We start from the raw sequence: 23897 nt of genomic DNA, 5'->3' as shown, positions 1-23897 counted from the left end.
GACCCACAACTTACGTGTGGCTTGCTCCCTGACCAGATCATTCCTCATAATAAATACCGCTAAGCCCTCAGTATGAGTCTGGCATGCCTTTCCCGACCCTCAGCTCGTATCTGGAATGCTCATGACCTTCGGTATAAGTCTGGCATGCCCTCCCTGACCCTCAGCTCATATATGGCTTTCTCTAGGGTTTGTTGGCAACCACACGGAGCAGTACAACCTCAACCCAACCCATACATTTTGTCGATATATAACATATAATATTATACACAGATAAACATACAGTATCATAGGTAGTCCTACAGATCTACCATACTAGTATAACGAAACTATCATACATATCTATTCCATACTCTACATATCAACGAATATCAAGTTATCAAACCAATGGGTCAACCTTGGTTCCCTCGACCCGTAAGATAGCGAAGAGAACTCACCTCACATTCTTGAATCACACTGAAAGTCTCTAGCTGCTAGCTCACTAAAATCCCCGTGCTATCACAGCAAAATAATCATCCAATTAATAATTGGATTACAACCTAATCTAATAGTCCGTTATTAAGGTAAAAGTCCACTTTACCCTTTCCTTAGTTGGGCTAAGACCCAAGCCCAAATCTTGATCCAAATGACCAAAACTAAGTAATCACTCAAGGCCCATAATTGGCCCAATTTTCCAAATTGGGCCCAAACTCCTACGTAGGCCTCACCCTAAAATATATCCCTTCACTTAGCCCAATACACTAATAATCGAATGGTCCAATAAGGGCCCAAGCATCTAAGCCCAAAAGGTGGCCTAACTTGAAGCCCAAACTTGCTAAACCCAAGAGACTAAGTACACGGGGTGTACCCAGCTGTACGCTCAGCGTACTCCACCTTGACCAAGAAACACATTGTTGACTGCCTATGCCCAGTGTACGCCCTGGTACGCCCAGCGTACGTGGTGGCCATGAAAATCTTCGAATAAGGGCTTAATCCATGCAGTCCAAACTTCCAATAACCAAATCCAAGTCCAAGAAGGTGCTCTTAACCATAAAGTTTCCAACTTTATGGTTATGCATGCATCATTAAGACCTAAATCCAACTTCTTAGTTGGTCTTAACCACTAAAGACCTCTACACTTTGCATACAAGCACTAAGTAAGTCAAGAAAGCATTTTTATGACTTAACACAACTTAAATCTTCTGAAAAGGTAGCTCCTTCAGTCTTAGAGTAACATTTACTCATTAAGTCAAAGAAAATGGACAAAACTCATAAAACTCCATATGGCTAGATCTCTAAGAAATACAAGTAAAGTTCAAGGCTTTATACCTTCTTAAGCTTCCCAAAGAGATGAAGATCTCAGATCTACAAGCTTGAATCCTACACCAAAGCTTCTCAAAGAATCTTTTCTTCTTTCTTCAACACCAAGAACACACACACACACTCAAGCTTAACACATATTAGGGCTAGGGCTTGCAAAATCGACTCAAGGAGGGTGGAGACTGAAAGGGTGAGGGAAATGAGGTTATAAGGGGGATTACATAGGGGTCAACCCAAAAAATTAGGGTTTTCAATACCTAATGAGTACACCATGCATATGTTGACGTACACCCCACGTACTAGGGCGCACCCAAGTACACTAAGCGTACACACATACGCATGGCGTACTCCCATTCCTTCCAAATTACGATTTTTCCATTAGGGCTTCTCATGGCTACTTCCTTCTATTACAGGGGCCAAAATGATATAAATTAAAGCCATAAGGATAAATTTAAAAGTACCTGAATACCAGGGTGTTACAAGTATGTCGTAAAATGAGACTTGAAAGAGGTTTGAAGCACTTGTAGATTAAATCATAACTAAGAGTGCTAAGAAGGAACTTCAAACAATTGAAGAATGTTTTATATTTAATATTGGCCTCTAAAATGAAAAGAGGAAAAATGAAATAGATATGGTATATTTATAGATGGCCTTACATGCTAGCAATAGACATAAAATAATTGGACACCTTCTACAAATTACAAAGAAACTAAAGTAATAAAGGACATGTGTTGGAGGAACATTGCCACCTTGATTTAGTCCACAAACTTTGAGGGGTAACATTCGGCTACCTATTTCTCTTTTTCTAGTCCAACGGCTCTATGGTGAGAGAATATTGATGCAACGTATCAGATTGTCTATCATGTGTTTCATCAGCAGACCAAACATATTGATATTGATACATGTATTTGGATCTCTAGTACTTCAATATGTTCCTTCCATAGGATAGGTTCTTGATATTTTGACCAACGGTCCTTCAAGTTTCAACTACTCGTTTTGCAATACCTATGATCCAAGTTTCATGTTAGCCACTAGCATTTAATTCGAGGGAAAGTTGGTTAGAAATAAAGCAATCAAGATCACTTATCTTCCCCAACCAACTTAGTTACTTTTATATAAATACTTGATTTGTCATTTTTGTATTCAACACAAAAATATAAAAATCACCTCTCCAAATATGTTATAGCATCTATCATCCACCATCTACCAAATTTTTCACTTGCATCATCTGCTTTCACATCGCACCAAATCCCTCACCTTTACGATTCCTTATCGGTATATCTTGTCTAAGAAAAGCTTCAAAACAATCCTTTATATGACTCACACCTCTAAGTAGGACCAAACAAAACAATAAAAAGGCATGTGAGGTCACTCTCGTACAATGAGCTTATTTTAAGCAAGTAAAAAGGACTATGAACTAAACCATATTCATGAACATACATATACATATGCAGTAACAATATCATCATGCTTGTGTTCACCTTTCCCATCATATCATTTATCATTCAACTATTCATACCATATGCATTATTTACCACAAAAAGACACTGACAAGATCAAAAAACTTGAAAATAACTATGCTTTGCATAAGTATTGTACAAAGATGATATCAAATGTCAATCTTTCAAACAAGATTTTACACAAAGAGAGTAAGCGAAAGAGAGACCTTTGAACTCTTGACTGACAGAAAAAAGCTCAAAACATAACAATAATCCCCAGAAATATTAACACTTGCTCATGATCAGTCAAGTTCCTATTCCTTTCCAAAAGTAAAAACGAAATCCCCATTCTACCCCTCTTCCTCTACCAAATATCCCATCAAATCAAATCTCTCTCCTTGATCTCTCCAATGCCACAACTTTCGCCCTGTAAGCAGCAGCAGCCATGGCAGCAGTCTTGACTCGATCTTCCTGTCCAAACTCACTCGCTTCACTCACATTCCCAAATCTCAACTCAGCAGGAGGAATAAAACAATCCATCGACAACCCAGGAACATTAAAAGCAACTTCTTCAATACTCCAAGCTTCTTCCATTCTCGTCTTTGTATGACTCATAGCTGTTTCACCAAATCTAAAAAGAGTCACAACCGATCTTCCTGAATGTGCAATCATGATTCCTTCAACAGGTCTATAATCATCCAAAAACGAATTGATTGTGGTTTCCCAATAAACAGCATCTCCGCCATTCGTTTGGATCCGGGTTAGATGAGAGTCTTCAAGGTGGATCAGGAGCCCCGTTTTTTGGCTGAAATACCCGAATAACACGTGTCGGATGATTTCAGCAGGCCCCTCGCTTCGAGCTTTTAGCGTGTGTGGATCCGCACAGAGCTTTAAGATGAAGCAATCTTCATCGTTGATTTTTTTCTCTCCCGTGCATCTTGCGTGTGTGAACATGCTTGCAGTTGTTCGTGGATCCAAACCCTAATAAAACATTTTAATTTAATTTTTTGTAAAAAAATAAATTGAGGGATAAAAATAAAGATTTTCAAAATTAATTGAGTGATTTACCTGAAGAGCGCGACGCAAGGGTCTGACCGGTCCTTTGGCGGCGTGAGCACCGAGCCACGGTGTGTGCCGCCAGACGAGCCGCCCATTACAACCGGCGTGAACCTTACTTGCACCGAGTGCGAGTTCCACATACCACATATCAGGGTTCATCTGCCATAACACAAAACCTCCAGATTCTGCTGTTTTTGATGAGTTTCTGTTTTTTATCACTTTTGTTGCAGTTTCTATATCAAATGCCAACATCTTCACTTTCCCCATTGCATACGCGTTGTGAATGGAGTTCTGCAGCTTTTGGCCGCCGGACGCCGCCATGTACTGTTGCAGTATGTATTGTGCTGAAGACGTTTCCTGCAACCACCGCCACCAAATAGATGATGATGTTGATTATGACGACGACAACACAACAACTTCCACCAGAAAAATCTTTATTGCTTAACTTCTATTTGCTTTGCATTTACTCAAAAACCAACCAGAATAAAAAAATCTTGAATTAAATATTTCTATTTTGAAATCGCACAAACATGTAGATCAAACGAGAGTAAAACTTTTTGAATCATTGTGTTTTGAAAGAATGGGAAAGAGAAAACAGAATTACTAGTTGGAATTTCACTTAAAATAAGTAAACAAAATAGGAAAAAAAACAAAAAAACAAAAAAATCAAACCATCACATCCACATAATCTAGTTCCATGTTTATGGGGATAGGATACTAATTTACTTGAAGACCCTACCTTAGCATGCTATATATAAACACCAAAGCAATTAATGAATGTTGATTAGCCTAAAATGCACAAGTTATGTTAATCACATATCCTTGATACCAAATGAGAGAGAGAGAGAGAGAGAGAGAGAGAGAGAGAGAGAGGGAGAAATATTTGACTTTAAATGTCAAACAATCTAATATCCAAGTTAAATCGATGTAATAAATTGTAGCAAGAAAATCAGTACCCATGTAGTATTTCAGAAGCATTTATCAAGAAAATCGAAGTGAGTAGGAAAAGAGAGATGGAAACTAACAATGGGGGTGTCTTTGATGCTGAGGTGAGGAAAGGGCTCGGCGTTGCTAACGTGCACTGGTGCAAGCGGCGCACCCAAGACACCAAGAAGCAATCTCAGATCCGAACGTTGATAGGATGCAGAACCCGAACCGGAACTGGTAGCAGCGGACGGAGCACGGCATAACTGGCCCTTCATCCAGTGTCCCCATCTCTCTACTTTCGAGGAATCTCCGGCGGCGTCGACCGTCGTCTCATTCGGATCCGGACCTTCTCGGAGCGGTGACAGAGCTTCCAATGGTCTCAAGCTCCCGGATCTTGACATAATCGGTTCGGTTTGAGCCACATGGTGACCTTTCCTCCGCCTGAGTAGACCCGAATTCGGAGACCCGCTCCGGCTCCGGCCAGGTTTCGGTGTTCTATTCCTCGACCTTCCCGGAGACAAGCCTCTGACTACTTCCTCCTTCAATGTAGAAAAAAACCCTTGTTTTTTCTCCATAATTAAGATGAACCCAGATGAGATTTAAGCTCAAATCAGTTAGTGCTCACTGAAAAAAAGCACTAAAAAGAGAGAGAAAGAGAGGAGTATGACGTTTAAGAGAAGCAAAACATGTTGATTGCTTTAAGAATTACAACACAGAGAGAAAGCAAAACAGAGATGATTGATTATAATAATAATAACAGTAAAGGGGTTTTTGGTATATAATCGATTAACAAGAACACGAGACAAACGACACTGTTGGTGCTGCCATTGCTCTGAACTTTGTGTCCAATTGTTTAAGAGAGAGAGAGAGAGAGAGAGAGAGAGATGAGGGAGATTGAAAGGTGTATTATACATATAGGTGGTGTGTATCGTATTCGGACCCCTACATCTTACCTAATTTCATAAACATCCCTCCCACATTAATGATCAATCAAACGAATACCCTTTTGATAACATCCACAATAGAATCATCTAACCCTATTTCAACTTGATGTTCTAGGTAGATGAATTTTGTATGATAAAGAGTACTCGAAATATAAAAACAAAAAGTTTTTAAATTGGGCATTCTTCTTTTGTTAGTTCTTGAAATGATGTATAATGGATTAACTAACAAAAATTAGGTTATAAAATTGATTGGGTTCTAAAATCATTTTTGTCTCCATCTACTTGTATAGCGACCAGTGAATATTCAACATGCCCATCATTTTCTTCAAATAAAAGGATAATATCAAATGTTCTGTTTTTCTTATCTATAGGTCAATATGATAGCATATGTTATACATATAGTTTAAAATTTCATATTGAAATTGTTTCTAACAATTTAGTCATTTTGTTTAGTTTTGTGTTTATGTCGATAAGAAATAATGAACTAAGCGTATTTTCAGCATCAAATCTAGAATACAATGATTATGATGTAAGATCAAAATACATCATGTTGCATTAAACTCCCCCATGGCCTCCATATAGTGGATTCTTCTAATATCTACAATATATATATATATATATATATATATATATATATATATATATATATATATATATATATATATATATATATGCATATAATTAATTAATGTGGGAACAATTTAAACATCTCATACCGTTCTTCAAATGAAATGTTAATAGCCAATGTTGTGTTATTTACATTTTGGTCAACAACAATAACATTCGTAAATATACAATTTAAAAGTTTATATAGAAGTTGTTTGTAACAATTTAGTTATTTTGTTTATTTTTGTGTTTTTATCGATTAGAAATAATAACTCAATGACTTTTCAATATCAAATTTAGAGTACAATGATTGTGACATAGGATCAATATACATAATTTTGCATTAAACGCTTATATGGCCTACATATTTAAGTGGATTCTTAATGTATACGGCATCTATATGTACATTACCAGTTACGGTAGGAACAATTTAAACATTTGACGTGTATGTGAGGACATTGTTTATCTAGAAATTGCCTCATCTTGGAAATGTAGGGGTTAATTGTGATTATCCCGTAAGTTTGGGTCTTATATGAAGTTTTGCTAATTAGCAGGGGTTGAATGTGATTTGATCTTTATATATATCCGCGTCTTTCGGCTTTCTATGTCGTTTTTTTGCTTTTGTTTTTTTTTTTTGACTTTTATTGAGTTGTAAATTGTTTTTAAAACCCTACATTATTGAGAGATTTCATACAACTCCTAATATTTTGGATTACTTAAATGGCCAGTGAAGATTGTCTAAAACAAGGTAACATGTCTATATAGTTTCAATAATCATATAAACTACGTTTTTTTAAATTTTATTGTTACTAGCATAAAGTGTAAACAATTGTCAAATTCCTAACAGTTTAAAATCTCGTTTTTTATCATACCAATATTAAAGTTTTCCATATAATTTAGTACCAACGGAATACTAACAATTACTCACAAGTAAGAAAATTATTCTTTCATTTCACATATTTGCTAACCTTATTTGCATATAAGTATACTCATCATTGGTTAGCTATAATTAGGCTATTCATCAACACCTAACTATAAAAAGACAATTAGACATATAAATTTTGGATCAAATATAGATTGGGTGGAAGTTATGAAGGGAATGCAATGTTGCAAAAGAAAGGGTTCATATTTATGAATTTTTGACTAATTATTGATCAATATTGACCTCAAAAAAGACTATTTTGTTAGAAGAATTTTAATTTATAATTAAAATTAGATAATTGAAATTTAAGGACTACACTTGCATACTGGAATTCTTGAGGGCGAATGTTTCGTAGTTTACGATTTTCTAAAATGATCGAACGGTGAGTGAAACGGGGTTGTATGCATGTTACTGTAGGCTGAGAAACACATAAGTATCCGTGAAGTCCAAATGATTATAAAAATGCCTCTCATTCTATTTCTATGTGAGTATGTTCTTCTAACCATAAATATTCCTCTCCTCCTTTTTCTTTTCCTTTTTTTTTTGCTTTTTTTCTTTTTCAGTACCTTTTTGCATAGAAGATTAAAAAAAATTACTACATAAAAAACAAAATGTTTACGAACCCGACCCAACTCGAGATACAAACAATTGATTTTCTAAAGATTCGTTATAAATTGGTTTATAATAGAGTTTCCTTGATGACTTAAAAGTTGGAAATTTGTTAAGCAGTTAGTTATTTAATTATTTATTTATATATTTTTGTACAAAACATTACAATATATCTTGTTTTGGGTCGTCTAAGAAATACAATCTTTTTTTTGATGATTCAAATTCAATTTACCTGTTTCTTATTTATTACATGAATTAATTTTTAAAAAATTAAATATAAATTTTAAAATATTTAAAAACTTTGAATTTATAACGAAATAAGAAAAATATTAAATTATTATAATGAAAATGTTTTTTATCTTTTAAATTTAAACAAAAACTTTAATAAATAAAAGAAACTAATAAGTTTTAATTTTAGGAATTTTAAAACCAAAATTTAAGTTTATTAATAAAAGTGATATCCAATTATTACTGTATTTCTTGCAATTATTACATTAAAATACTATATATAATTTAATAAAATAAAAAAATTTATAAAATGACTAGGTATAACACAAATGTATTACATGCGTTCATATATATATGAAAATTCTAAACATTTGAAATTTTTTGAATTTATAAGAAAAATTAGAAAAATATTGAATTATTAAAATTAATGAGTTTTATTCTTTTAAAGTTAAACAAATAATTTAGATAAATAAACAAAGTAACTGATAAAGTTTTAATTTAAAAATGTTAAAATTAGAAGCAACGTCAATTACTGAAATTGATATTCATTTATTTTTACATAATTACTATATTTAAATATTATATGAAATTTAATAAAATAGAAAAAACCGCAAAATATCATATAGAAAATTTAATTGAAAATAACCACAAAATAACACGTGATCAAATCAATAAAAATATAATATATGGCAAAAAGATTTTCATTTATTAGAATAGAAGTTAATTATGTTTCATTCGTTTCAATGAAATTTTATATATGTATAAAAGTAAAATGATAATCAAAAAACTATCTTGTTATCTCATCTCATTTCGTTTAAAATTGTTATCAAAACATCTATAAATGTATGTTAATACTATAAAAAATGCTAAATATGTTATCAAAATATATGTCAAGATGTAAAATAAAATTAAGCAACTTGAATTAATTATAAAAATAAGAAAATATTGTTACAAGTTATTAAATGTATTTTACACTTAATGCTAAAAACATGCATAAGCGCAAAAATGTAAAAAAGGTTATATATATATATATATATATATATATATATATATATATATATATATATATATATATATATATATATATATATCTTGGTTCAAATAAAAATCCAAAAAGGTTAAAAACCTTAAAAAACTAATTTTTAAATGTTTTTATTAAGGTTATTTTGGACAAATCAAACATTAATATTATATTAACCAAACTTTTTTATTCTCTAGTTTAGAGCTAGTTACCACTTGTTGTTAGACAGTCATCAGACCACCATCACACCACCACTAGACCAATACTAAATTCATTGACATTTTCTGGCCGGATTCATAGTTTAATAGAATAAATATTATAGTTCTGATTTCTTTGATAATACTTTTTAATACATACCATTTTATTTTTGCAACCAAATATACAACATTTTAATAAAAAATAGGTTTATGACTTTATAAATTCAATTTTCTATTTTTTTCTAAATTGTATATTTATTTAAAAAGAAATATATCATGTATAAGATATATTCACAGTTTAATAAACATATTAATTCATTAATACATAATTTAATATTTTCATGCATGCATTTATTGGTATCCTAACACAAAATTTATATAAAATATACAACTTAATATAATTTACTTTTAGTTTAATATATAAAATTCATAAAATAACATAATACAATTCATTATACACTAATTCACATATTTAAAAAAAGTTAAACCTAAACTCTATCACCACCACCAAGATCACCAACCACCGCACCCACCACCCACCACTTTACCGTCGTTATCGTTCTTCCTTCCAAATTAGATGTTTATATAAAATCGTTGATTGATAACTTAAATACTATATTTACAATTTAATAAACCAATTAAATTACTTATTCAAAGTTTAATACAAAATAATTACAACAATTAATACATTCTTACATATTTATACAATACAAAATTAAATATATTCACATGAAATTACAAACGTTCATACATAAATCATTCATATTTTAACATAAAATTCGTTAAAATTTCACATCTTAATAACAATTCAGCACACAAAATTCACAACTTAATATATAACTTCATAGTTTAATGCATAAAAAGTATACATTCATAACTATATTATCATCTTTAAACTTACATATATACCTTTAGATTTATATGTTAATGCTTCTTTTAAAGTTTATTTACACAACTATTCAAAATTTAAGTTTTACATACTTTATTCAAAATTAGATAAAATCATATGTGTCGATACTGTTTATACAATCTTATATTTCAGAAGTAAACAAGATTTTATAAAAAAATCACAACTTAATACTAGTTAATTTACATACTAATACAGTGAGTCCGCACTTTAATATAAAAAGTTCACATCTTAATATAATCAATTTACGGTTTAAATAGAAAATCCACATCTTAATGTAGTTAATTCATATTATAAAACATAAAAATAACAACTGAATATAGGAGATTCATAGCTCATTGCAATCAATCCATAAATTAAAACACAAAATTAAACAACTTAATACAAAAAATTCGCAACTTATTACAAAAAAAAGTATGCATTTACAGCCATATTATCAACTTAAAACTTTTAATATATTCAATTTTTTGTTTAATACATAAAATTTACAGCTTAATATAATTAATTCATAGTTTAGTATACAAATTTCACAGCTTAATTGTGACATCCTCATTTTTACAACCATTTTAAAACTTTTTATTTACGCTTATTTAAAATCAGAGTTTATTTATCAATGCGTGATTTGGTCCCATAAAAGTATTTTTGAATAAATGTTTTTTGTTTATTTATAAAAAGTTTGGTATGTCATAACTCATACAAAACATAAGCATAAGCAGACCTTATAGTATTTTAGACTAACTGTCTACATCTCTTTGAATCTCTCATCATGCATGTAACTTTCTACCGCTACATGTTGTATAAAGAAGCTGAGTGGTTCAGGTTGGGAAACCTGGTGAAGATATATGATTTTTAACCCACAGTAATATATTTAATGTGTTTAATTATCAAACAATTAACCCGATTACCAATCCTCGTTTTCTTCTTTATTCTTTCCTAAGGGTCATCATAGTTATCGTTGCTGACAGTATTGTTTCAGGGATTTCTCCGCAATACGTGTCAGTGGCTTTCTTTTTATTTTCATTCCTAATGATCTGTCGTAAGGATCATATTAATCATCATTGTTGACAGTATTGTTACAGGGACTTTTCCGCAACACATGTCAGTATGGTAGAGTACATCAAAGGGGAACAAAGTTCATCATCGACAAGTTATAAACATAGATGTGCTCCACGGGATTGCCATCAAATAGTGTGGTGGTCGTCACATATACTATGTTAGATGACTACATCGTTGGTACACTAGTACCGTTCCTACATCGTTAACATACAAGTAATAGTTCTACATCATTGGCACACTAATACCATTTCCAAAGTCATGGCATTTTATCATTGCCTACATCTTTCATTACACTATGGCGTCTTATCTTCCATCATTATGTTGCATCTTTCATTACCCTTCGTTACCCCATGTATTATATTTATAAAATACATATAGTGTATATATCATAGAAAATCTATCTTTATACTATTTCATCTAACACATAACATCTTTGCACATAAGCACATATAGCATTCAATTATCTAAAATACTTAATATCTATATTTAAGATGAAAGTAACTATGCACTCACTTGATAAAAGTAGATGCCTCGGAATTTGGGCAGAACTTCTCTTTAGCACTTTATCTTTTCCTTTTATGTGACTTAGGTACGAATATCGCGAAGTCTTAGTTTTATATTCCTAGAGACTAATGATAGTCTAGATGACTCACTAATCCAATGTCTACATAAATATTTATCAAGTAAGGAACAACCAAGTAGGATCATATTGGAGGTAGCATACTTTTGGTATACACAGTATATTGTTTGGAAATCCCACTTTAAACACCTCACAAAATCCAGCCTAAACACCATCTTCGTAGGTAGATCAATCTGTATAATAACTTAGGATTAGTCATAAATCTTATTTATAGGTTCACAATAATGATTTATGACCATAAATATAAGTTACACTAAAAAGACTAAAGTGTTAACTTACGAAGATTCTTTTAGCAGAAGTCCGGAAATTATGTTGCAGAGCTTCTACTCGATAACTAATACTTGTCGAGCGCTCAAAGACCTTAGAGCTTCGCCGAAATACTTAAAACTAAGGAATAAAGGGGCTAGAATCGAATTATATATATATATATATAGAGAGAGAGAGAGAGAGAGAGAAACAGACGTAGGTGTGGGAAATGAAAGAAGCAAATTGGGGGTATTTATAGGGAAAGTGTGTGCTATGCCCGACCAAGTGCACGTTTCCCCCAAGCTTGGTCAACACTCCTTTCTCTTAGAGCGTGACATGTGGCAACTTTTGGCTGGTGATGTGTGGCAACTTCTAGAAAATGCATGTCACACCTCATTTGAGCGAGGTACACTCGGGAAATTTCAAAATTTGTAACTTCTTCATAAGAACTTCGTTTTTGATGTTCTTTATATCAGCACGTAGCTATTGATGAGATATACTACTTTCATGTAGACTATGCCAGCTAATTTTGTAACATCCCGATGTTAAGGTACTTCCAATTGTAACCCTATATATGAATAAATATTGCATTTTAGTCCTTGAGTATAAGAAAGAGTGAAAATGGCCCATAGTGGCATTTTGGTAATATTAGAAAAGAAGTAGTACGTTGGGCGCACATCGTGTACGCTGAGCGTACTAGAGTAGACCCTAGTATGTTGAGCGTACACCACGTACACATGGCGTACGTAATGAAACCTCAAACCCTAAATTTTAGGTTTTGGTCCATTTATAACCATCATTATAGCATCATTTATCATTCTCTCATCAACCCCCATCTGATAATTCGACCCTCTAGCAAACCCTAAGTAAGAAGATTCTTTTGAGCTTATTTGTGTGCCTTTTGGTGTTATCGAAGAAGGAGAAGTTGGTGCAAGGACCTTGAAGATTGGAAGCAACTTAGATATGTGATTCCCCACTTGTTAGCAACCTCTGGGAGGTAAAAAGTTCATAACTTGACCACTCTATCTTGTAGATCTAGCCATTTCTTCCATTAGGGCACCTTTAGTCCCACATATGGTGATTCTTGAGCATGGCATGCTCTTGACAAAATAAGTCATCTTTTCCAACCTTATAAGGTGTCTTAAGTCATAAAAATGTAGTCTTGATGGTTAGTTTTACTCCATACAGGCTATAGAAGGTCTTAAGGCATTAAATGTGGAGATTTTGTGTATTAAGCACTTAATGGACATGAAAAGTCATAAAGTTGGATTCTTTATGACTCTTAGTGGTAATTTGGCCTTGGATCTGAAGTTCGACGTAAGAGCTTAATGCATTAAGCTCTTGTTGAGAAATTGGGAAGTCTAAGCTTACGTCTTGCGTAACCTAAAGAACTAAGCACATATGTGGTCAATCACCCCGTTTGCGGTCAAAGCTCGAGTACTCCTGGCATACCTCACGCCCCACATACATTCCCTGAGTTGAATCGACTGAGTTGACTCGACTGGGTTAACTCAACTGGGTTGACTCAGTCGACTGGTTGATTTTGACCAGTTTTGACCAATGGTATTTTGGGGAAAATATTATTCATGGGAAATGTTTAGATATTTATGATTGGGTTGAGCTGGTTGTCAGAACTGGGGATTATTCAGTCTACATTCAGACTGTGAGGTGAGTTTTCCTCACTGTACTTACAGGTCGAAGGCACCAAGGCCAACCTATGTTGTAGTGATCTATTAGATCTATATCCCGATATATAGGATGTTGCTATGTTTTAGTGATTTGTTGGATCTGTATCCTAGTATATAGGATGTTACTATGTTGCAGTGATCTGTTACATCTGTATGACCACCTGTGTATGCTAGCTATTGACTGTTATGGTATATGTTGATATGTGATGGTGTATCGGGTTGAGGAAGTCATGATTTGTGCTGAAGGACAATACACCCAGAGTGGTCCAGATAAACTGAAGGCCTATGAGGCGGACCAGTCAGGCCGAAGGCCCGGAGAGCGGTCCAAATAGGCTGAAGGCCTAGTGAGGCTGTCCAATTATGCTGAAGACTATGTATGTATGTTGTTGTTTGTTATGTTTATGTGGTGGTACTTTTGGGCAATTCAGTAAGCGTCAACTTATAATTTTAGTTGTGTTTCACGTACTTCGGAGGACCATGGCAAGGCGAAGGCGTGCCCGTACACATCCTTGGTTTTATATTGCTGATCTTGGGAGACTCTGATTTTAAATAATGTTAGAAAAATAGGATAATATTAGCCTGAGAAATTATGATAATTGTGATTTCACTATCAATCAAAATATTGGATGGTAGTCCTTAATCTTTGATTGGATAAGACTCAGAAGAGAAAAGAACAAAGAATAAGAAATATGAATTTCGTGAGTACTAGAAAAAACTGACCAAAATTGGTTAAATACCTTCTTTGTCTAAAAACTGTCAAAACTGTCATAAAACAGTTTGGCAACAGTCAAAAAACTATCATACATCTGGGTTTTCTATAATGATTAATACCAGCCAGGAGCTCTGCCCCTTGGACCCCGCCAGGGGTTGCCACCCTTGAACCCCGCTCCCAGGGGCGTTGCCCCCGGACCCCCGTTCGTTTAGCGGCTTCGCCTCTAAATGACAGTCTACTTGTAATCTTGAATAAATTTAAACAAGTGTGCACTCCACACCTTCCTTACTTGTTTGATATTTTTAATGATCACTTTTGGTCATACAAAGTAATCCCATTACACTTAAATCACATTAGTGAAACAAATCACCAACAAATAATGTTTTAGAAACAATGGTTTTGTAAACACTTATTTTTAGTAAATAGGTTGTTGTCTAAAGTTTGAATTGGTTGTGATTATTGAGATGTTACAAGTTGGTATCAGAGCCTTGGTTTGAGCGAATTGAAGGAACATCCATGTGAATCCAGGCTCAAACTAAGGAAATGTAAAAGTTTTAAAAATGATTTTCCAAAACTATTTTAAAAAATAATCAAGAAAGGATGTGATGTGTACGATTAGTCAGAGCTAGTAAGTATACCCCCAAGCTACTACACTATCATTTTATGTTATGTTATGTTAGAACAACATGCTAGTGATAAGCTAGTGATCTTCAGGAATGCATGATAGAATTTTTTTTATTATTAATGTATGATAGCCTAGGATTTCTTCCTTATATGGAATTGACATCATTACTATAGTTGCTTAGTGTATGCATCAAAATTATATATAACCATTATTTTATAGCCTAAGAATGTTTGATTTTGCCTTATTTTCCTGTTCCCTATATGGTTGTAGGCCTAGGGTTGAATCAAGTATTCGACTGTCTATAGGATCTAATGTTATGTATGATTAGCATAGATGGGTGTTGCAGGGTTGGTGGAAGTTTCATGGATGAGTTATGTGGGGTCATTCTGACAGTTAAGGAATGTCTAGCCTTTCTCAAGGAAGTAATAATAGGGTCTATGCATATTCTAGTGTGTGTTGTTAGGGTTGTTGTGATGTTCTTCTAAGAAAAATACAGGTAGGTGCGGAAGGTAGTATGGTCCTATACTACTTGAAGCACATGACCTGTACATGTAGTAGGGAAGTCACATCCCTAGGGTTTTGTTGTGGAATGGTCCATATGGTTTGATATGCACCTCATCTGATATTTTTTGGTTTATTTTTAGTATGGTGCTTACGAGGGTATTTGAGTCAGGGTCTGGATCAGGAGCTGGAGCGGGTGGCTAGGATAGGCCAGGATTGACTGAGGAACAGGCTAGCGAGATGAATCATGCTGATGTTGCATCTATTGTCCAAGGGTAGGTACAAGAGTTTTTTTTGGCTCTATCAAGACCACCATGATGGAGTTCTTTCATGACCGATACACTGCAATTTCTGAGGTTGTTGTTGTTGTTACCGCGGTCGTCGCCGCTGCGGGGATTGTCACAGGTAGAGCTTTTTAGTACCTGGACTTCGACAATACGAAGCTCCTGGTGTTTGATGGAGTCCATGACTTGATCATTTCCATGAGGTTGATTTTTGATGTGGAGGGATGTTTCTTTACTTGCTCCTTCCCAACTGACCAGAAGGTCAAGTGCGCTTTGAACCTTCTTCAGTCTGGAGAGAAGGATTGGTGGAGGCTGGTTATTGGTGATGGGTTTTGAGCATTCTAACACTTCCTAAGTGTACATGCAACCCTAATAACCTTGGATCTATGTTTGTCTAATTGTCATGCAAAGTTGAATTCCAAGGTTATATTCCTATCTAGCATACATGGGGAACAATTTTAACATAAAGTATAGATAGAATAACTTACCTTGTTGTTGTTTGTGTTCCTTGAAACCTTGTGAGCCTAGCACCCCAAGTGTGATGCCTCAAATGCTTCACACAACACCAAATGCTCTTGGAAGAACTTATGAGAGAATACTCACTTCTCAAAATCGGCCAAGCCCTCTTGATTCTTAGTGTAGCCGATTTTGGGTGGAGAACATGTTACTTATATAGTGTTGACACATCTAGGGTTAAACCCTAATGTGTCATGACTCTTCATTTCCATGACCCATGGGTTTGTAACTCCCATGGAGCATCCATGGAGCATCCTATGGGTGGAACCCAACTTGATAGTCCATGGAGCCTTTTAGCCCACTATACAAGATATGGATGATTTACATAATCAACCCATATATTTAATTAGTTATCTTTTGATCACTTAATTAATTCTAAATTAATTATTGATCAAACTAATCAAATAATATTATTAATATATTAGAACTTATAATATATTAATAATCTCCAAGTGTTATTTCTCTCATTTAGTCTATCCAATTGCATGGTGCCATGCAACCCAAATGGACCATGCCGGGTCGGGTCAAGTACATACCAGAAATAGTTATGGACTTAGACACCTTATCCAACAGTCTCCCACTTGGATAAGTCTAATAACTATTACTGCAAGTATGACTTCAGGAACCGATCGGCAATCGTAGCTCTTTTCAAGGTTTCTCGAAACTGAGAAGATGATAGTACGCCATTTAAGATAAGTGATCATATAATCCTCTGTTCTAGATATCAGTCGGACAAATACATGGAACAATGTCTTACTTATTGTCCAACAATTTGTTTCCCGATTTCCGATTTGTTTGACAAAGAACTTCATTGAACACATCAATTTAGTTCTGACCGGGCCCGATACATAGGTCAAAACAAAATCATCGAGGGGCCCAGATATCAGCTTCTAATCCAAGAAGGAACAGATAAACTTCGACTCATATGTTTGTTCTACTACTCATTGAATTACACATAAGAGCGCGATTTTATAACATCGAGTTACCAATGCGTTTTTCGTACAATCAATGCATAACCAACTTGTAAGTAACAAATCATATCTCTAGGTTTAAAGATTTATATGATATTACCGTCTCACGATCACTCGAGATAGAATTCCATGAAGTGATTCCAGTGAGCGTGGGTTGAGTCCAATGCTCAGAACTTATGAGCACTCATGATTGTTGTAGCCTTGTCCCAGACCTCTACAACCAAACATGACAGTCTTGATTCATACCTACTTCCGACATATGACTGACTGTGGAGGTTTGAATAATATGTTATACCAAACAAAATTATTCTGGAAGTCAAAACATGCAAAAGAAATATAGTAAACGATGGACAAGAGATAGCAACACTTTACTCATAAATAAAACACTTTTATTCATCATCAAATGTCAATTACACTTTACAAATTTCGAGGTTATCTAACTACTAAATCTAATATCATCCTTCAGCCCTATGCTCCGAGCATGCTGGAGATGCTTAATCCGAGTCAGTCCCTTCGTGAGGGGATCTGCCGGATTCTCATCTGATGATACCCTCTTTGCCACGAGGAGTCCTTCTTCGATCCGATGTCTGATGAAATGGTATTTTCTGTCGATGTGTCTGGATCTCCCGTGATCCCTTGGTTCCTTGGCTAAGGCAACAGCACTTTCACTATCACAGAAAATTTCCATTGGCTCTTTAATAGCTGGTACAACTCCAAGGTCTCCAATGAAGTTCCTCAGCCATAACGCCTCCTTTGCCGCTTCGCTAGCTGCAATATACTCTGATTCACAAGTAGAATCTGCCACTGTCTCTTGCTTGGAACTCTTCCAAGAAATTGCTCCTCCATTTAGGGTAAAGACCCAGCCCGACTGAGAGCGGAAGTTATCCCTATCAGTCTGGAAGCTAGCATCACTATACCCTACAACTCTCAAGTCATCACTCCCACCGAGGGTAAGGACCCAGTCCTTAGTCCTTCGTAGGTACTTGAGAATATTCTTTACCGCAGTCCAGTGTGCCTTGCCAGGTTTCCCCTGAAACCTGCTAACCATGCTCAAGGCAAAGGCTACATCAGGTCGAGTACACGTCATAGCATACATGATCGAACCTACAGCCGAAGCATAAGGTACTCAACTCATTTCTGCTATCTCAGCCTCAGTGCTAGGGCTTTGTGTCTTACTCAACTTGGCGCTACTCTGGATGGGCAACTCTCCTTTCTTGGAGTCTTGCATTCTGAATCTCTTCAGAACCTTCTCCAAGTAGGTACTTTGACTAAGTCCAATTAGTCTTTTACTCCGATCTCTCAAGATCCTTATCCCCAAAATATAGGCAGCTTCACCAAGGTCCTTCATAGCGAAACACTTTCCAAGCCAGGACTTTACTTCCTGCAGGGTTGGAATGTCATTTCCTATGAGTAGTATGTCATCCACATACAATACCAAAAAGCTAACTATACTCCCACTAGCCTTGACATATACACAAGATTCATCTTCACTCCTAGAAAAGCCAAATTCCTTGACCTTTTCATCAAAGCAAAGATTCCATCTGCGAGGTGCTTGCTTTAATCCATAAATGGATTTCTCAAGCTTACACACTCTATTAGGGTACTTGTTGCTGACAAAACCCTCTGGCTGACTCATGTAAACATCTTCAGCCAACTTCCCATTAAGGAAAGCGGTTTTGACATCCATTTGCCAAATTTCATAGTCATGAAATGCGGCTATGGCTAACAGAACCCGAATAGACTTAATCTTGGCTACCGGAGAAAAGGTCTCATCATAATCCACTCCAGGAATTTGAGAGAAGCCCTTTGCAACCAGTCTAGCCTTATAAGTGTGTACTTTACCATCCATGTCGGTCTTCTTCTTGAAGACCCATTTGCACCCTACAGTCTTTCGACCTGGTACATTCTCAACCAAGTTCCAAACTTGATTGTCATACATGGATTGTATCTCGCTATCCATAGCCTCTTTCCATTTAGCAGACTCGGGGCCTGCCATGGCTTCCTCGTAGCTGTTAGGGTCATCTTGACTTACTAGTGTCTCATCACTAATAAGTGTCTCACCTTCTGCAGTAATATGGAATCCATAGTAATGCTCAGGTGCACTCCTAACTCTCGTGGAATGCCTCAGCGGTACAGATTCGTCAATTGGCTCAACAGGAGTTTCCTCCTCAAGTTGAGGGCTAGAATTTGAAGTTCCTTCACCACTTGACTCTTGAATTTCTTCAAGATCAACTTGCCTCCCACTGTCTCCTTGGCTTATAAACTCTCTTTCTCGAAAGACTCCTCTTCTTGCTACAAAGACCACATTGTCACTAGGTCTGTAGAAGAGGTAACCAAAGGATTGTTGTGGGTAGCCGATGAAAATACACCTCTCGCTTCGGGGTTCGAGCTTATCATGAGTCTCACGTCTCACGTCTCACGAAAGCCTCGCAACCCCAAATCTTGATGTGGTCTAGTTTAGGTACTTTACCAGTCCACATCTCGTGAGGAGTTTTGGCAACTTTCTTTGTAGGGATTAGATTAAGGATATGGGCGGCAGTCTCTAAGGCATACCCCCAGAATGAGATTGGTAGCGAAGCTCGACTCATCATGGAACGAACCATGTCCAACAAGGTTCGATTACGCCTCTCAGCCACACCATTCAACTGCGGTGTCCTGGGAGGTGTCAATTGTGAGACAATCCCACATTCCTTTAGATAGTCGAGGAACTCTGAACTAAGATACTCACCACCTCGATCGGATCGAAGCATCTTAATGTTCCTGCCCAATTGATTCTCGACTTCCTGTTTAAATTCCTTAAACTTCTCGAAAGTCTCTGACTTATGCTTGATTAAGTAGACATATCCATATCTACTGTAATCATCATTAACAGTCAAATAATAACGATTAACATCTCTTGTGGCATGTTTGAATGGTCCACACACATCCGTGTGTATAAGGTCCAACAAACCTTCACCCCTTTCACACGAGCCTGTGAAGGGTGACTTTGTCATTTTTCCAAGTAAGCATGATTCGCAACTATCATTTGACTTTAGGTCAAACGACTCCAAGACTCCATCTTTTTGGAGTTGGCCTATGCGTTTCTTGCTTATATGTCCAAGACGACAATGCCATAATGATGCTTTATCCAAGTTATTATTATTAGTAGAATCAATACACAAAACATTATTTCCTAAGTTATCTACAATAGATACAGCTTCATACACACCATCACAAGGTAATGTTTTAAAATAAAGTACATTATTAAAGAAAGCATTAATCGAACCAACTTCACTATCAAACGAAAAGGTGAAACCTTGTTTGTACAATGCATGAAAGAAAATAATATTTCTTGCCATTTCTGGCGAATAACAACATTTATTCAAATCTAAATTTAACCCACTACTTAGCGATAAAGTATAAACTCCAATCTTGGTGACAGGTGTAACTTTCCTATTCCCCATGAGTAAGTTTATTCTTCCTTGCTCCACATTCTCACTTCTTCCTAGTCCCTGCAAGTCACAACAAATATGAATACCGCAACCGGTATCAAGGACCCAAGATTTCGAATGGGGTGAGTTATTAGAAATGATAGTGTAAATACCTGCATGGTTGGGTTTGACTTTCCCATCCTTCACATCCTGCTGGTACTTTGGGCAGTTCCGCTTCCAATGAGCTTTTTCATGGCAATAGAAGCATTCAGCCTCTTTTGGGTCAGAAGAAGGAGTAATGAAACCTTTCTTGGTTCCACTTGAAGAAGATCCATCAAGGGTCCGAGCCTTGGTACCCTTCGAAGATCTCTTTCTCTTCCTCCCTCGACTTTTCCCGATTGCCAAGACCGGAGTTGAGTCTGGAGTAGGAGTGATAGCAACCGACTTCCCCTTAAGACCTGTTTCTGCGGTCTTGAGAAGTCCCTGAAGTTTGCTGAGGGTGACCTCTTCCTTGTTCATGTGATATGTCATGCGGAATTGATCATAGCACGATGGTAAGGAGTGCAAAATGATATCTATTGCAAGCTCCTCAGGGAAGTTCACATTGAGCTTCAGCAAACGATCCACATACCTTTGCATTTTCTGCATGTGGCTCGTGACGGACTCTTCGTCCTTCATCATGGTTGTTATCATGGAGCAGATGACTTCGTACCTCTCTTGTCGTGCACTTTGATGGTATCTTTCCATCAAATCTTGGTGCATTTCATAAGGGTAGAAATCTTCATAAGACTTTTGGAGTTCAGCTGTCATGGTGGCCAACATGATGCAAGCCACCTTGGTTGCATCTCTTTCATGAGTATGAAAGTCAGCGATCTCCTGTGGAGTTGCAGTGGACTCATCAATTTCCTTAAGCTCCTTGTCAAGGACATATTCTTTGTCCTCGTAGCTGGTAATCATCCTGATGTTTCTGATCCATTTGTTGAAGTTGGATCCATCAAAGGTGACTTTCCCACACAAACTCATAAGAGTAAAGGAGCCATTAGGATTCGAGCCAGAAGCATTATTTGAAGACATCTGAAAAGGAAGGACAAGTTTAGTATAGATTTAAGAGAGTCCTTAATAAAACACCCAAATTTAATATTAAGGCTAGGATCCAATCACAATATAATATAACTTAGAAGAGGTATGCCGTAATCTAAGCTATACCATATTTGAAAGGTAGGTGAATGACGATTCACCAATTTCCACCACGAAAACCGAAATATTAAATATTTAGTTTTTATTGGTTTTAGAAATTCCTAGATTCTTTGAGATCCAATGAACTTTTCAAAGGCATGTTTCAATCTCGAGAGTGCCCTCCAGGTTTTGTGACTGGGATGCCCGAGGATCACAAAACGAGGTGTGAAGTAACCATGCAAATCACTTGGTACCCTTAAAGTTTATCACTCAATCGATGTGCCGGTAAACCACACACGCTCCACCGATACTATAACAAACCTTAAGTCACCCTTTACCTACCTTGTTAAGTCCAAGTTAGTGTGCCGGTTAACCACACACGCTCCACCAACGACTTAGACAAAGTGTAAAGTGTAATTTCATGGATTAGCACCTTATTCACATTTTTCCTAAAGTAACTAAGATTGGGAATTTAATAAACATTTAGTTACTTTATTATATTCATCATACTTTGAATGAGAATTTATAAGTCCTTGTCTTACCCGTTCGGCTAACGACCCTCCACCAGTCAAGCAAGCGGTGGGTGAGAATATACACCCATTAAGTCACCATTTTATAGGCAACAACCTTATACCCACCTTATAGACCGACTTCGTGAATGAGGCGTACTAGCGGTAAGACGACTTTATTCTTATACATATATATATATATATATATATATATATATATATATATATATATATATATATATATATATATATATTATTAAATCATCATAATATAAGTATAAGGGTTGAATTTTAACTTTTAAAATTCTAGGGGTTGGAACTTAAAGTTTTAACTTAACTTTACTTGTTCCAAAACTTGAGGGCAAGTTTTGTAACTTTCAAAACTTTTCATTTCTTGTAACTTATGAGTTTAATAGAGTAATAAAATGAAAACTCTTCATTTTTCTAACTCTTGTGTTTTCTTAATGGTTTTAACTCAAGTGTGACTCTTGGTTTTCCATAACTTAAGGATAAGTTATGGACTCCATTAAAACACATTATGATCAAGAATTAATCTACCACATAGGTTACAAATAATTCCTATGATCATCTAAAACATCATAAGAACAAGAACATGAATATGAACACAATCAAAAATTACATAAAACTTTGTAATTTTGATAACTAGTTGTTGTAAATGAATTAGCAAAGACATTACACCACCAAAAACAAGTTTTCAATTACCAAAACAGTTTAGGGTAATGTTTCTAATTCATTTCCAGCAACTGAATCGAAAATCTGCACTCAGTCGACCCTACTCGCCGAGTGCATAAACTGAATCGCCGAGTTGGTTGAAGATACTCATGGACTCGACGAGTCCCCCCTATAGACTCGATGAGTCCATTCGCAAACAGCAAGATTTCCGATTCTGTTTTCAACTTTTAAGCACAAATAAGAACAAACAAGCCTAGGCTCTGATACCACCGATGGGTTTTGAGCATTCTAACACTTCCTAAGTGTACATGCAACCCTAATAACCTTGGATCTATGTTTGTCTAATTGTCATGCAAAGTTGAATTCCAAGGTTATATTCCTATCTAGCATACATGGGGAACAATTTTAACATAAAGTATAGATAGAATAACTTACCTTGTTGTTGTTTGTGTTCCTTGAAACCTTGTGAGCCTAGCACCCCAAGTGTGATGCCTCAAATGCTTCACACAACACCAAATGCTCTTGGAAGAACTTATGAGAGAATACTCACTTCTCAAAATCAGCCAAGCCCTCTTGATTCTTAGTGTAGCCGATTTTGGGTGGAGAACATGTTACTTATATAGTGTTGACACATCTAGGGTTAAACCCTAATGTGTCATGACTCTTCATTTCCATGACCCATGGGTTTGTAACTCCCATGGAGCATCCATGGAGC

The 23897-nt window shown here is 35.7% G+C and overlaps 1 protein-coding gene across 1 annotated transcript; it reads right to left on the bottom strand.

Annotated features, from left to right (window-relative positions):
* Positions 1-2903: 2903 nt before the first annotated feature.
* LOC145026359 (uncharacterized) lies at positions 2904-5597 on the bottom strand. Its single transcript, XM_078976834.1, has 3 exons — positions 4820-5597; positions 3804-4151; positions 2904-3716 (listed from the first exon to the last, which is right to left on the bottom strand). The coding sequence occupies exons 1-3, from the start codon at positions 5294-5296 to the stop codon at positions 3120-3122; spliced, it is 1422 nt and encodes a 473-aa protein (XP_078832960.1). The 5' UTR covers positions 5297-5597; the 3' UTR covers positions 2904-3119.
* Positions 5598-23897: the final 18300 nt, after the last annotated feature.

This window comes from Lactuca saligna, chromosome 1, assembly GCF_052625555.1.
Source record: "Lactuca saligna cultivar CGN05327 chromosome 1, ASM5262555v1, whole genome shotgun sequence".
In the NCBI taxonomy this organism is placed as follows: Eukaryota; Viridiplantae; Streptophyta; class Magnoliopsida; order Asterales; family Asteraceae; genus Lactuca; species Lactuca saligna.
The sequence above is the reverse complement of the archived record's forward strand: the minus strand, read 5'-3'. Positions and strand labels throughout refer to the sequence as shown.